Genomic DNA, 14,907 nt, shown 5'->3' with positions numbered 1-14,907 from the left:
GTCTTACCCCTCCACCATTAGAGTATGGCACACTATCCCATGTAGCAACAAAAGCTGAAGTAGCAGCAAAGGGTATGTTAGGGAAGTATCGCTTAACAGCTGCTGTGACTTGTGTCAGTGCAGCACTGCTTGTCTCCTGCCTATAGGAGATAGTTCCTCCGCGTCTATTGTTCAGGCGAGTCCAAAGAGGAGCAATGATGTCTCTTCCGGAATGCAGAGAGGAGTTGTAGGCAGGCAGCGGCTCGGTAAACGTTAGATGGCCATTGTTGTTCACCTACATTTTAGTCCCACATTTTTCAAAGGGATTTTAAAGAGAAGATTGAAGAAATTAGGGGTATATAAACAACTTTTATCTTCATGTTTGTGTGTTTGGGGGTGGAATGTGATGCTTACAAAGATCTGATTGTATGTGCGCCCAAAGTATTTGAAAGGTGTCTGCAAGAAAATGACATCAGAGCTTCCATCATCGGCAGTGGGGATCACTATTTCTCCAACCCCAGAAGGAAGGAAACTAGTTGGCACTAAGGAAATAATAGGTGAGAAGAAATTATTTAGCTCTGTTGAAGAAGAAAAAAACCCATAAAAGGTACAGGTTAAGTCTGAGCTTCTGGTTGTATTGGCTTACAGTTCGGTGAGCCATCAACATGGAAAGAGCTGCGACCATTCACTTTGACATTACTGCTGGATGAGAGTTCTGAGGCATTGGTTACTGGAATTGTGAAAGAATTGACCGAGTCTGCCGTGTTGTAACCAGCCTGTAGATGTACAGTAAATGAATATTTTTTAGGCCCTGAACCTGTTACAGATATAACTGTCTTTCGCAAGAATGTTAGGAATGAAATGAGGCAAGGGCATTTCCTTGTCATTTCTATTTTTTGCAAAAACAACAAGGACCTGTCTTCACTCACCAGCCAAATTTGTTTGGTTTCTGCAATGTTTCCATAGTTGATCAGGATAAATGTGCGATGAACACTGGAGACTAAAACCGTTTGGAAAGAAACCACCTTCAAAATACCAACAGATGTCATTAAAAACCTTCACTCTTCACAGGACAACACTAATTTATCTTTAAACAAACGATTGGATCTTACCCCTCCACCATTAGAGTATGGCACATTGTCCCAGGTAGCAACAAAAGCTGATGAAGCACTAAATGTTATGTTAGGGAAGTATTGCTTAACAGCTGCAGTGACTTGTGTCAGTACAGCACTGCTTGTGTCCTCTCTATAGGAGATAGTTCCTCCGCGTCTATTGTCAAGGTGAGTCCAAAGAGGAGCAATGAAGTCTCTTCCACAATTCAGAAGTGGGATGTTGTTGGACAGTTGCTCAGTAAATGTTAGAAGGCCATTGTTGTTCACCTACAATTTAGCGCAAACATATGTTTGTGTGTTGTAAGAGGGAATATACTGACAGAATTAAGATGTAGAATTTGCAACAATTTCAACTAGTTGATTCAACAAATCATATATACTCTGAATTTCACAATTACAACAACCTGTACATTGAGATTTCAAAGTCTGAACAAAGTAAAGCAAGTACTTACACTCATTTAAAGAGACTTGTGATTTTAGATGCAAGTAGATGAAACATGTCTCTAAATATGTAAAATAACAACTAAACAATGCTTACAAAGGTCTGATTGTGTGTGCGTCCAAAATATTTCAATGGCTGCTGCAATATAATGGCTTCGGAGCTTCCGTTATCCAATCGGGGGGTTACTAGTTCTCCATTCCCAAATGGTAGGAAATTAGATGGCACTAGGAGAGATGTAAGTGAGAAGGAATCCTTTAGATCTTTAGAAACATAAGCTCTGTCTCACACACTTCACTAGTTAAAAGGTTTAAAGGGGAATTCACTAAGAATGAATTGTGCTGGTTCCCTTTCGAGGGAAATCTACACTGCATTGAGAATCGACACTTTGGGGACGCTCCCTAAGCGTGTGCCTCTGAAGTATGAATGAAACTAATCCAATCCTGATTGGTGTTGCGTTGTGGCGTAACATGTGACGGCATACCCGGAAGTATAAAAGTGACTCTGTCACAACACATACTAGCTTTCCCTCTTCAGCAAGCGCTCTGTGTTGAAAAACTGTCTGTCTTATTTGGTGTTGTTTGTCACTCAGTTTGAACTAGAAATGGCCAGCGAACAATTTAAAAGATGTGTGCATCCCTGCCCTCGTTATATCACGGGTGGGGACACACATGCTTTGTGTGTAAATTGTTTGGGAGCGCAGCATGCACGAGCAGCTTTCGAGGGAGCTGCTTGTGCAGACTGTGAAGCACTGTGCTGCGCTCCCGGCTGGCGTGCTTTGATGAGCATGGTCAGGCTTGCATTCCCCATGGTTCCAGTCCCGCGTCCGTTGAGGCGGCGCGGCAACTGAGATTGTGGGGTTCGCAGCGGGATTTTGCAGACGAGAATGAGACTGCTGAGGCACTTTCTCATTCATCGTCTGATGATCCCATAGCCCCTGTGAGTGGTGCAGAAGCCCGCACCGCGGCTTCTTCTGACCACGATCAGGTCCCGATACTCGAGCTCTCTGCTTCCGAGGAAGTAGACGTGCTCAGTATCGACGCAGCTGACCGTGAGTTAGGCGCGCCAGTTCACGGCCAAGCATATAGGAGCTGGTGAGGTTTTGACTCATGCCGTGGCCAGAGTTAAAATCAGCTGGCCACAAGATGAGCAAAGAACGCAAGTTCAAAGTAAATTAGGTGAGCGTTTCATGCGGCACTGGTCACAGCCTCAGCGCCAGGGTTTGCCGTTTTTCCCCGATCTCCACAAAAAGATCACGAGATCGTAGGATAAACCGCATTCGTCCCGTGTCTCCAATCCCAGTGTCCTAGATTATTGGGTCTACTTTTGCAATAAAGACTCTATGACTGGGATCTCGCGTTTGCCGAGGCAGCACGTAGATTTAAGGTCTGCATTGCCATACAGAATCTATAGTGGCTCGGATCTCGGATTTGCCGAGGCAGCGTGTAGATTAAGAGTCTACTCTGCAATAAGATTCTGTGACTGGGATCTCGCGTTTGCCGAGGCAGCGCGTAGATTTAAGGTCTGCATTGCAATACAGAAACTATATTGACTCGGATCTCGCGTTTGATCCGAGGACTGGTTTGGCATGGTCGATCTAAAGGTTGATGCTTTTCGGGCCGCATCATTCTCCAGCGAACGCACTCTGCGTCGTTTTTCCTCGAAAAAAAAAATAAAAAAAAGGAGCATCAGTTATGGTCACGAAACCGTATCGACTACAGCCTGCCGGTCTTCCGCTTCAGGCAGTCGAGAAGGGTGCTCGAAAAACACCAGAGGCCAGTCTCGAGAGGCTGGTTCTCTTAGATCCGTTCGGCCTAGCACTCTCTCCCCGCATGTTCATGTGTAGGTATATGGATGCGACTCTGGCTCCACTGAGGCTTCAGGGTATCCGTATACTGAATTACTGGCTCTTATTGGCCCAGTCTCGAGGACTGGCAGTTCGCATCGAGATGTTGTCCTTGGCCAAAATTAGAATCGGGGGTTGAGACTCAACAAAATGTGTTGGACCCAGTTCAGAAGACTGCTCTTCTGGGCATGAAATGGAATTCGGTTACAATGCAGGCACTTATGTCTCCCGCTCATATCGAATCCATCCTGGCCATGGTGTCCGGGATAAAGCTAGGCCAGGCCATCACTGTAAAGCAATTTCAAAGACTGCTGGGCCTCATGATAGAGGCATCCAACATTATACATTTGGGCCTTCTACACATGAGGCCCCCTTCAGTGGTGGCTGAAAGCCAAGGGTTTTTCCCTAAAGGGGAATCTGTTCTGTTCCGTATGATCAGAGTTACATGCAGATGCTTTCGTTCTCTGGTAATTTGGAAGAAACCTTGTTTCCTATCCCAAGGGCCAGTGCTGAGAACGTCATGTCGCCGGAAAACCGTTTCGACAGTCACCTCCCTCACTGGTTGGGGCGCGGTCATGGACGGCCGCTTTGCCAGAGGTCTTGGCAGGACCATCATCATTCTTGGCACATAAATTGTCTAGAAATGATGGCTGTGTTCAGGGCTTTGAGGAGCATCCTTCCAGACATCAAGGGTTATCATGTCTTGATACGTTCGGACAATACATCAGTGGAAGCCTATCTGAACCAACAAGGGGGACTCAGATCGCGCCCTCTGTACAGACTGGCGCATCAGATTATTCTTTGGTCCCAAGGAAAAAGACTGTCTATCAAAGCAATGTATATTCCAGGGGTTCAGAATCAGGGAGTAGACATCCTGTCGAGGCAGGGGCTGAGGCCCGGGGAATGGAGACTTCATCCAGGTGTGGTGAAGTGGATATAGGAGAGGTTTGGACCAATGGAAGTGGATCTATTCGCGTCTCGAGAGATGTCCCACTGCCCACTTTGGTTCTCCCTCTCACATCCAGCCCCACTGGGGTTGGATGCCATGGTACAGGCCTGGCCGAGGCTTTGCCTGTACGCATTTCCCCCGATCGCTCTGCTCCCGGGAGTCCTGGAGAGGGTCCATCAGGAGGGCATCAGTCTACTTCTGGTTTCCCCAATGTGGCTGACCCGAGTATGGTTTTCAGACATAATATCACTCCTGATAGCTCCGCCATGGCAAATTCCTCTGAGGGGAGATCTATTGTCGCAGGCAGAGGGCACAATCTTCCACCCTCACCCGGAGCTGTGGAAGCTGTGGGTCTGGCCTCTGAGGGGGTTCAGTACCTAAATGCTGGTCAATCAGCTGGAGTGGTTGAAACCATACTTAGCTCTAGGGCTCCATCTACTAAGAGATTATATGGCCTAAAGTGGAATGTGTTTGTCACATTCCACTTGGTGTGGAGAACGTGACTTAGATCCAGTAAACTGCCCGGTGGCATCAGTTCTGGAATTTCTTCAAGATCATTTCTCTGCGGGTCTCTCCCCTTCCACGCTTAAGGTGTACGTGGCTACCATTGCGGCTTTCCACTCACCAGTTGGTCATTCGGTTTCTCCGCGGTACTTGGAGGATGAGACCGGCAACCAGGTCCAGGGTTCCTTTCTGGGACCTGGCAATAGTTCTGGAAGGGTTATCCCTGCCCCCCTTCAAACCTTTAGAGTCGGCTTCGCCTAAGGATTTAACGCTAAAAATGTTTTTTTCTCTTAGCTATTACCTCACTTAAGAGGGTGGGAGATCTCCAAGCCCTGGCAGTGACACCAGCTTGCTTGGAGTTTGTCCCTGGCAGATTAAAGGCCTTTTTGCACCCGAGTCCGGGCTACGTGCCTAAAGTTCCATCTCATACGGCTCGATCTACAGTCCTTCAGGCATTCCATCCTCCATCTCATGTGTCGGCAGAAGAAGAGAAGCTTCATTTGCTCTGCCCCGTCAAAGCTTTGAGCGTGTACCTTGAGAGGTCCTCTTCTTGGAGAAGGTCGGACAAATTATTAGTATGTTTTGGGTCACCTAAGAAGGGGCTCCCGGCATCCAAGCAAAGTATTAGTAATTGGATTTTTCAGGCAATTACTGAGGCTTACAAGGTGCGCAACTTGCCTTCACCTTTAGCCATGAGGGCTCATTCAACTAGAGGCATGGCTTCCTCTAGGGCCCTTCTTTCGGGAGTACCTCTACAGGAGATCTGTGAGGCAGCCGGCTGGGCCACTCCACATACTTTTATTAGGTTTTACACTCTCCACCTTCCTAGTACACCTTGCGCACACTGCTCAGTCCTTGCTGAGTGCCTAAACAGTTTCACTAAGGGACAGGCCTTTTCAGTGTGTGGCCTAGTGGGCACTCGTTCCCCAAAGTGTCGATTCTTGAAGTAGTGTAGAGTTCCATCGAAAGGGAACGTCTCGGGTTATAACTATAACCCTTGTTCCCTGAGAAGAGAATGAGACACTGCGTCGTTCTGCCACGAGGCTGGTGTGTGTTGTGACAGCATCACTTTTATACTTCCGGGTACGTTACGTCACGTCACGACACAACACAATCAGGATAGGATTAGTTTCATTCATACTTCAGAGGCACACGCTTAGGGAGCGTCCCCAAAGTGTCGATTCTCGACACAGTGTCTCGTTCCCTTCTCAGGGAACAAGGGTTATAGTCATAACCCAAGACGTTTATACTGTTGTTTATTTTTATGTATCCCATAAGATTTTAGACCAGATTCACCACACAAATTATGTAAGTACGGTACTGGAGTTAGGTTATTACATTCACAGAACTACTGCCCATCAGAATTGCCCAGGGCGGTCCCCCAGCTCGCGGGCAGTTTCTAAATGTGCAAAGTTTTGGAGAGTACAGAAGACTACAACAATCAGGCAGATTTTCTGTGATTGTCAAGTACGATTTCCTCACTGCGATCCAGCACATGAATTGGCTTTATAAAAGGCTGAAAGTGCACTCAACTACATCATGCCAGGGCAAGCTCAACTGCAAAGAAGTTTCAGGTTTTGGTTTCAAACACGGCATGCTACAGCGACACAAAAGTTTAGTGAATTCACCCCGAACACCTTGTCATAACCAGTAACACAACTCGTTGGCTTACAGTTTGGTGAACCATCAACATGGAAAGACCAGCAAGCAGTCACATTGACATTACTGCTCGACGAGAGTTCTGGGACACTGGATGCTGAAATTGTGAAAGAACTGATAGAGTCCACAGTGTAATAGCCAGCCTGTAGGAGTAAACAAAATGTTTTAAGCTCTCATTCTAATAAAAAGAGAGAGAACGTTGTTTCCTTCTCGTTATGAACAGCTCCTTTTGAAATGTATATCTGTATGTGTTTTTCTCATTTGTACAGTGCACAAGAAGCAGTCGGCAACTTCACTTACCTGCCATGGTTGTCCTGTTTCTGCAACATCTCCATAATAGATCAGAATGAAAGAGCGATGGACATTGTAGGCTAAAACCACTTGGAAAGAGGCCACCTTCAAAACACCAACAGACACCATTCAAAATCTTCCAAATAAACCAGACGGAACATTCATTAAAAATCAAAGATTAATGTAGGTCTTACCCCTCCACCATTAGAGTATGGCACACTGTCCCATGTAGCGACAAAAGCTGAATAAGCAGCAAAGGGTATTTTAGGGAAGTATCGCTTAACAGCTGCAGTGACTTGTGTCAGTGCAGCACTGCTTGTCTCCTGCCTATATGAGATAGTTCCTCCACGTCTATTGTCCAGGCGAGTCCAAAGAGGAGCAATGATGTCTCTTCCGGAATCCAGAGAGGAGTTGTAGGCAGGCAGCGGCTCGGTAAATGTTAGATGGCCATTGTTGTTCACCTAAATTTTAGTTCCACATTTTTCAAATGGATTTTAAAGAGAAGATTGAAGAAATTAGGGGTATATAAACAACTTTTATATTCATGTTTGTGTGGGGCTGGAATGTGACGCTTACAAAGATCTGATTGTATGTGCGCCCAAAGTATTTGAAAGGCGTCTGCAAGAAAATGACTTCAGAGCTTCCATCATCGGCAGTGGGGATCACTATTTCTCCAACCCCAGAAGGTAGGAAACTAGTTGGCACTAAGGAAAAATTAGGTGAGAGGAAATTATTTAGCTCTGTATAAGAAAAAAAAAAGTCCAAAAAAGGTACAGGTTAAGTCTGAGCTTCTGGTTGCATTGGCTTACATTTCGGTGAGCCATCAACATGGAAAGAGCTGCGACCATTCACATTGATATTACTGCTGGATGAGAGTTCTGAGGCATTGGTTACTGGAATTGTGAAAGAATTGGCAGAGTCTGCCGTGTTGTAACCAGCCTGTAGATGTACAGTAAGTTAATAGTTTTTAGGCCCTGAACCTGTTTCAGATATAACTGTCTTTTGCAAGAATGTAAGGAATGAAATGAGGCAAGGGCATTTCCTTCTCATTTCAATGTTTTTGCAAAAACAACAAGGACCTGTCTCCACTCACCAGCCAAATTTGTTCGGTTTCTGAAATGTTTCCATAGTTGATCAGGATAAAAGTGCGATGAACACTGGAGACTAAAACCGTTTGGAAAGAAACCACCTTCAAAATACCAACAGATGTCATTAAAAAAACCTTCACTCTTCACAGGACAACACTAATTTATCTTTAAACAACGATTGGATCTTACCCCTCCACCATTAGAGTATGGCACATTGTCCCAGGTAGCAACAAAAGCTGATGAAGCACTAAACGTTATGTTAGGGAAGTATTGCTTAACAGCGGCAGTGACTTGTGCCAGTACAGCACTGCTTGTGTCCTCTCTATAGGAGATAGTTCCTCCGCGTCTATTGTCAAGGTGAGTCCAAAGAGGAGCGATGAAGTCTCTTCCACAATTCAGAAGTGGGATTTTGTCGGACAGTTGCTCAGTAAATGTTAGAAGGCCATTGTTGTTCACCTACAATTTAGCACAAACATGTGTTTGTGTGTTGTAAGAGGGAATATACTGACAGAATTAAGAAATAGAGTTGCCACAATTTCGACTAGTTGATTCAACAAATCCAATGTCCTCTGAATTTCACAATTACAACAACCTGTACATTGAGATATCAAAATGTGAACAAAGTAAAGTAAGTAGTTACACTCATTTAAAGAGACTTAATACTTGTGATTTTAGCTGCAAGTAGATAAAACATGTCTCTAAATATGCAAAATAACAACTAAACAATGCTTACAAAGGTCTGATTGTGTGTGCGTCCAAAATATTTCAAAGGCTGCTGCAATATAATGGCTTCGGAGCTTCCGTTATCCATTCGGGGGGTTACTAGTTCTCCATTCCCAAATGGTAGGAAATTAGATGGCACTGGGAGAAATGTAAGAAAAAAGGAATCCTTTAGTTCTTCCAAGAAACATCAGCTCTCTTTCACACACTGCACTAGTTAAAAGGTTTAAAGGGGAATTCAATAAGAATGAATTGTGCTGGTTTATACTGTTGTTTATTTTTATGTATCCCATAAGATTTTAGACCCGATTCACAAAACAAATTATGTAAATACGGTACTGGAGTTGGGTTATTACAGCCACAGAACTACTTCCCATCAGAATTTTTCCCAGGACGGTCCCCCAGCTCGCGGGCAGTTTCTAAATGTGCAAAGTTGTGGAGAGTACAGAAGACTACTACAATCAGGCAGATTATCTGGGATTGTGAAGTACGATTCCCTCACTGCGATCCAGCACATCAATTGGCTTTTTTAAAGGCTGAAAGTGCACTCAACTACACGGTGCAGGGGCAAGCTCAACTGCAAAGAAGTTTCAAGTTTGGGTTCAAACACGGCATGCTACAGTGGCACAAAAGTTTAGTGAATTCACCCCTGAACACTTTGTCATAACCAGTAACACAACTCGTTGGCTTACAGTTTGGTGAACCATCAACATGGAAAGACCAGCAAGCAGTCACATTGACATTACTGCTCGACGAGAGTTCTGGGACACTGGAAGCTGGAACTGTGAAAGAACTGATAGAGTCCACAGTGTAATAGCCAGCCTGTAGGAGTAAACAACATGTTTTAAGATCTCATTCTATAAAAAAAAGAGATGACATTGTTTCCTTCTTTTTATGAACAACTCCTTTTGAAATGTATATCTGCATTTGTTTTTCTCATTTGTACAGTGCGCAAGAAGCAGTCAGCAACTTCACTTGCCTGCCATGGTTGTCCTGTTTCTGCAACATCTCCATAATAGATCAGGATGAAAGAGCGATGGACATTGTAGGCTAAAACCACTTGGAAAGAGGCCACCTTCAAAACACCGACAGCATTCAAAATCTTCCAAATAAACCAGACGGACCATTCATTGAAAATCAAAGATTACTGTAGGTCTTACCCCTCCACCATTAGAGTATGGCACACTGTCCCATGTAGCGACAAAAGCTGAAGTAGCAGCAAAGGGTATGTTAGGGAAGTATCGCTTAACAGCTGCTGTGACTTGTGTCAGTACAGCACTGCTTGTGTCCTGCCTATAGGAGATAGTTCCTCCACGTCTATTGTCCAGGCGAGTCCAAAGAGGAGCAATGATGTCTCTTCCAGAATGCAGAGAGAAGTTGTAAGCAGGCAGCGGCTCGGTAAACGTTAGATGGCCATTGTTGTTCACCTAAATTTTAGTCCCACATTTTTCAAAGGGATTTTAAATAGAAGATTGAAGAAATTAGGGGTATATTAATGTCTCAGTTACATATGTAACCCCATTTCCCTGATAGGGAACGAGACGCTGCGTCAAACACTGTGGGAACGCCCCTGCTTTGTGCGTCATGAAGCACGTATGGAAACAGCCCAATGGAGAGATGGAACGTAGGCGGATGACGTCATCGACCAGGAAACTATAAAGCACCCCAAAAACACAAGCGCATCAGCTTCTGATATGCCTAAAGGACGTGCTAACGGGAATGCCTGGAGTATGGCGGAATGACGCAGCATCTCGTTCCCTATCAGGGAACTAGGGTTACATACGTAACCGAGAGAACTTCGAGCTGCATCAAAAGCTGTGGGAACATGAGTACCCACATCACCATAGGACCAAGTGACCGTCATGTGAGAACTAGCGCACAGAGGACGAGAGCACCTGTGCCCCAGGGATAGAGCTTAAGTCTAAGTCATAGAACTTCATGAAAGTATGCGGTGAAGACCATCCAGCCACATCGCAAACATCACTCAGGGAAACTCCTGACAAAAAAGCTTTAGAAGCAGCCATTGTCCAAGTAGAATGGGTTTGTACAGCCAAAGGTGAAGGCTGACCGTCCATGCCCCAGCATGAAGGCGGGTATAGCAGAACGGGCCCCCTGAGGGCACAGAGGAAGAATGGACACTGTAAAAAGAGGTGAACACTTTTCTCCCTCGATGGGGACCACCCTCAGTGTCAGAGGAGGCGAGCGTCCCTCGGGAAAGCGCTCACCGGGACCGTCTGCACCCCAGCATGAAGGCGGGGTTGGCAGAATGGGCCCCTGAGGGCACAGAGGAAGAATGGGCACCGTAAAAAGAGATTAACAACTTTCTCCCTCGGTGGGGACCGCCCTCAGCATAGCCAATATAATCATCCTCAAATCAGTTCTATTGCTTTTTTAAAAATTGTATATATATATATATATATATATATATATATATAAATATTTTTTTTTTTCCTCTTTTTTCGAAAAAGCTTTGGCTGTGAGTGCCGCGTCTGGTCCCACTGTCCAGCAGGGGGAGCGCGAGACGCGATACTCTGCTTTGCTGCACCTATGCGATGTGCTCGTGGACGGTCGGGGCTGCTGGTCGGGAGCTTTTAATGAAAGAAACCTTTTAAAAGCTGCTGCCTGCTTATTTTCTTCCTGAAACTATCAATGACAGTATTAACTAGGTCACTATATAACCCCGCAGGGGAGAGAGGATCATCTAGAAGAAAGCTTTTTCTTTCTGTTTTATGTTGGAAAAAAATTAATTTTACCATAAATCGGCAGCCTGATGCAGTTCTCGAAACCACGACGCAGCCTGACCTGCCGCCAAATACACTTTACAAAGCCGAAATATTTCATAATCGCTTGGAATGTAATGCCGGTGCTTTAAATGACAATGCAGCCTCTGAAGAGAGATACATCGAAAGCGTCTCTTCTACCCGCGGAAAAGCTCCGTCTTTTCTTTTCAAAAAAACCTAGCCCCCCGCTAAATCGAAATATGTAACTGATTGGGGGCTAAAAATTATATCAGAAACCGGCTTCTTCCATAATCTCGACACCTCAGTATGGAGATCATGAAAAAACGGCAAGCACCGGCATAGAGGTTGCACACGGCAAGGGAGAAATCTTTCATCTAACTTAGATTTAATAACAGACTCCTGCCTAGCCACTGGCCACTCAGTGCTTAGTTTTGATACAGCTCGAGTGAGAACCTCCATGAGCTCTTCGCTTTCAGGAGTGTGAGGTGGCGAATCCGCCACATCTCCCTCATAAATACTGCTATTTTCATCTCCTCAGTTTTAATAACTATTGTTAGATAGTTGCAGTACTGGTGCCTCAGCCCAGGCAGAAGAAACCGCAGAGCGTGCTTCCAAACCATGCTGAGACACTTGATCTAATAGGTAAAGGCAGAGATAAGGCAGAGCCCGTCTTTAACCCCACTGAAAGATCCATTTGTGATCCCAACGATTAGCGTCGCCGCTCAGCCTCGGTAAAAGCGTGACTCGAACCATGGGGAGCATGCACCGAGCACTCTCCTCAAAGAGCGCTCGGCGGGAGTGGAGCTAAAGGCAGACGCTTGCAATGCATGCAGCCAGCCCCCTCGAGAGCTGACTGGGCATGCTGCAATCCCAAACAAACAACACAAAGAACGTGTGTACCCCCACCCGTTAGATAGCGAAAGCAGGGAGGAATACACTTCTTAAATGCTGTTCGCTCGCCATAGTCTCTCATACAAAATTGTTTGTGTGGTGTAAATGGGATAAATCCTGCCTCGCAAATACTAAAGACAGACACAGTGTTTACACTCACACATAGCACGACTGAATTCACAGAAGCTGATGTGCTTGTGATTTTTGGGTGCTTCATAGTTTCCTGGTCATTGACGTCATCCGCCAACGTTCCGTCTCTTCATTGGGCTGATTCCATACATGCTTCATGACACACAAAGCAGGGGTGTTCCCATAGACTTGGACGAAGCGTCTCGTTCCCTTGAAAGGGAACAACTTTTATCTTCATGTTTGTGTGTGGGTGGAATGTGACGCTTACAAAGATCCTATTGTATGTGCGGCCAAAGTATTTGAAAGGCGTGTGCAAGAAAATGACATCAGAGCTTCCATCAACGGCAGTGGGGATCACTATTTCTCCAACCCCAGAAGGAAGGAAACTAGTTGGCACTAAGGAAATATTGGGTGAGAAGAAATTATTTAGCTCTGTTGGACAAAAACAAAAGCCCATAAATGGTACAGGTTAAGTCTGAGCTTCTGGTTGCATTGGCTTACATTTCGGTGAGCCATCAACATGGAAAGAGCTGCGACCATTCACATTGACATTACTGCTGGATGAGAGTTCTGAGGCATTGGTTACTGGAATTGTGAAAGAATTGACCGAGTCTGCCGTGTTGTAACCAGCCTGTAGATGTAGAGTAAATTAATAGTTTTTAGGTCATGAACCTGTTTCAGATATAACTGTCTTTTGCAAGAATTTAAGGAATGAAATGAGGCAAGTTCCTAGTCATTTCTATTTTTTTCAAAAACAACAAGGACCTGTCTCCACTCACCAGCCAAATTTGTTCGGTTTCTGCAATGTTTCCATAGTTGATCAGGATAAAAGTGCGATGAACACTGGAGACTAAAACCGTTTGGAAAGAAGCCACCTTCAAAATACCAACAGATGTCATTAAAAAACCTTCACTCTTCACAGGACAACACTAATTTATCTTTAAACAACGATTGGATCTTACCCCTCCACCATTAGAGTATGGCACATTGTCCCAGGTAGCAACAAAAGCAGATGAAGCACTAAACTTTATGTTAGGGAAGTATTGCTTAACAGCTGCAGTGACTTGTGCCAGTACAGCACTGCTTGTGTCCTCTCTATAGGAGATAGTTCCTCCACGTCTATTGTCAAGGTGAGTCCAAAGAGGAGCAATGAAGTCTCTTCCACAATTCAGAAGTGGGATGTTGTCGGACAGTTGCTCAGTAAATGTTAGAAGGCCATTGTTGTTCACCTACAATTTAGCACAAACATATGTTTGTGTGTTGTAAGAGGGAATATACTGACAGGATTAAGTAGTAGAGTTTGCCACAATTTCGACTAGTTGATTCAACAAATTAAATGTCCTCTGAATTTCACAATTACAACAATCTGTACATTGAGATATCAAAGTCTGAACAAAGTAAAGTAAGTAGTTACACTCATTTAAAGAGACTTGTGATTTTAGATGCAAGTAGATGAAACATGTCTCTAAATATGCAAAATAACAACTAAACAATGCTTACAAAGGTCTGATTGTGTGTGCGTCCAAAATATTTCAAAGGCTGCTGCAATATAATGGCTTCGGAGCTTCCGTTATCCAATCGGGGCGTTACTAGTTCTCCATTCCCAAATGGTAGGAAATTAGATGGCACTAGGAGAAATGTAAGTGAGGATGAATCCTTTAGTTCCTCCAAGAAACATAAGCTCTCTCTCACACACTGCACTAGTTAAAAGGTTTAAAGGGGAATTCACTAAAAATGAATTGTGCTGGTTTTATACTGTTATTTATTTGTATGTATCCCATAAGATTTTAGACCCGATTCACCACACAAATTATGTAAGGTTATTACAGCCACAGAACTGCTGCCCATCAGAATTGCCCAGGGCGGTCCCCCAGCTCGCGGGCCGTTTCTAAATGTGCAAAGTTGTGGAGAGTACAGAAGACTACTACAATCAGGCAGATTTTCTGGGATTGTGAAGTACAAATCCCTCACTGCGATCCAGCACCTGAATTGGCTTTTTAAAGGCTGAAAGTGCACTCAACTACACGGTGCCAGCTCAACTGCAAAGAAGTTTCAAGTTTTGGGTTCAAACACAGCATGCTAGAGTGGCACAAAAGTTTAGTGAATTCACCCCTGAACACTTTGTCATAACCAGTAACACAACTCGTTGGCTTACAGTTTGGTGAACCATCAACATGGAAAGACCAGCAAGCAGTCACATTGACATTACTGCTCGACGAGAGTTCTGGGACACTGGAGGCAGGAATTGTGAAAGAACTGATAGAGTCCACAGTGTAATAGCCAGCCTGTAGGAGTAAACATAATTTTTTAAGCTCTCATTCTATAAAAAGAGAGAGAGAACATTGTTTCCTTCTTACTATGAACAACTCCTTTTAAAATGTACTATATCTGTATGTGTTATTCCCATTTGTACAGTGCACAAGAAGCAGTCAGCAACTTCACTTACCTGCCATGGTAGTCCTGTTTCTGCAACATCTCCATAATAGATCAGGATGAAAGAGCGATGGACATTGTAGGCTAAAACCACTTGGAAAGAGGCCACCTTCAAAACACCAACAG

General features: G+C 44.6%; 1 protein-coding gene across 1 annotated transcript in view; it reads right to left on the bottom strand.

Annotated features, from left to right (window-relative positions):
* LOC148970528 (uncharacterized) overlaps window positions 1-14,907 on the bottom strand; it is a 35,124-nt gene that overhangs the window by 11,024 nt on the left and 9,193 nt on the right. Inside the window, exons 17-40 of the mRNA XM_089124760.1 lie at window positions 14,795-14,890; window positions 14,504-14,633; window positions 13,849-13,976; window positions 13,311-13,577; window positions 13,128-13,223; window positions 12,850-12,979; window positions 12,617-12,744; window positions 9,748-10,014; window positions 9,567-9,662; window positions 9,280-9,409; window positions 8,601-8,728; window positions 8,057-8,323; window positions 7,873-7,968; window positions 7,589-7,718; window positions 7,356-7,483; window positions 6,974-7,240; window positions 6,789-6,884; window positions 6,502-6,631; window positions 1,630-1,757; window positions 1,092-1,358; window positions 909-1,004; window positions 626-755; window positions 394-521; window positions 8-274 (exon numbers count right to left, since the gene is read on the bottom strand). Coding sequence (XP_088980886.1) covers window positions 8-274; window positions 394-521; window positions 626-755; window positions 909-1,004; window positions 1,092-1,358; window positions 1,630-1,757; window positions 6,502-6,631; window positions 6,789-6,884; window positions 6,974-7,240; window positions 7,356-7,483; window positions 7,589-7,718; window positions 7,873-7,968; window positions 8,057-8,323; window positions 8,601-8,728; window positions 9,280-9,409; window positions 9,567-9,662; window positions 9,748-10,014; window positions 12,617-12,744; window positions 12,850-12,979; window positions 13,128-13,223; window positions 13,311-13,577; window positions 13,849-13,976; window positions 14,504-14,633; window positions 14,795-14,890 — 3,726 coding nt within the window. The remainder of the gene's footprint in view (window positions 1-7; window positions 275-393; window positions 522-625; window positions 756-908; window positions 1,005-1,091; window positions 1,359-1,629; window positions 1,758-6,501; window positions 6,632-6,788; window positions 6,885-6,973; window positions 7,241-7,355; window positions 7,484-7,588; window positions 7,719-7,872; window positions 7,969-8,056; window positions 8,324-8,600; window positions 8,729-9,279; window positions 9,410-9,566; window positions 9,663-9,747; window positions 10,015-12,616; window positions 12,745-12,849; window positions 12,980-13,127; window positions 13,224-13,310; window positions 13,578-13,848; window positions 13,977-14,503; window positions 14,634-14,794; window positions 14,891-14,907) is intronic.

The sequence above is a fragment of the Pimephales promelas genome, chromosome 20, assembly GCF_988280905.1.
Source record: "Pimephales promelas chromosome 20, fPimPro1.hap1.1, whole genome shotgun sequence".
NCBI classification, from domain to species: Eukaryota; Metazoa; Chordata; class Actinopteri; order Cypriniformes; family Leuciscidae; genus Pimephales; species Pimephales promelas.
This window is presented reverse-complemented; position numbering and strand designations above follow the sequence as displayed.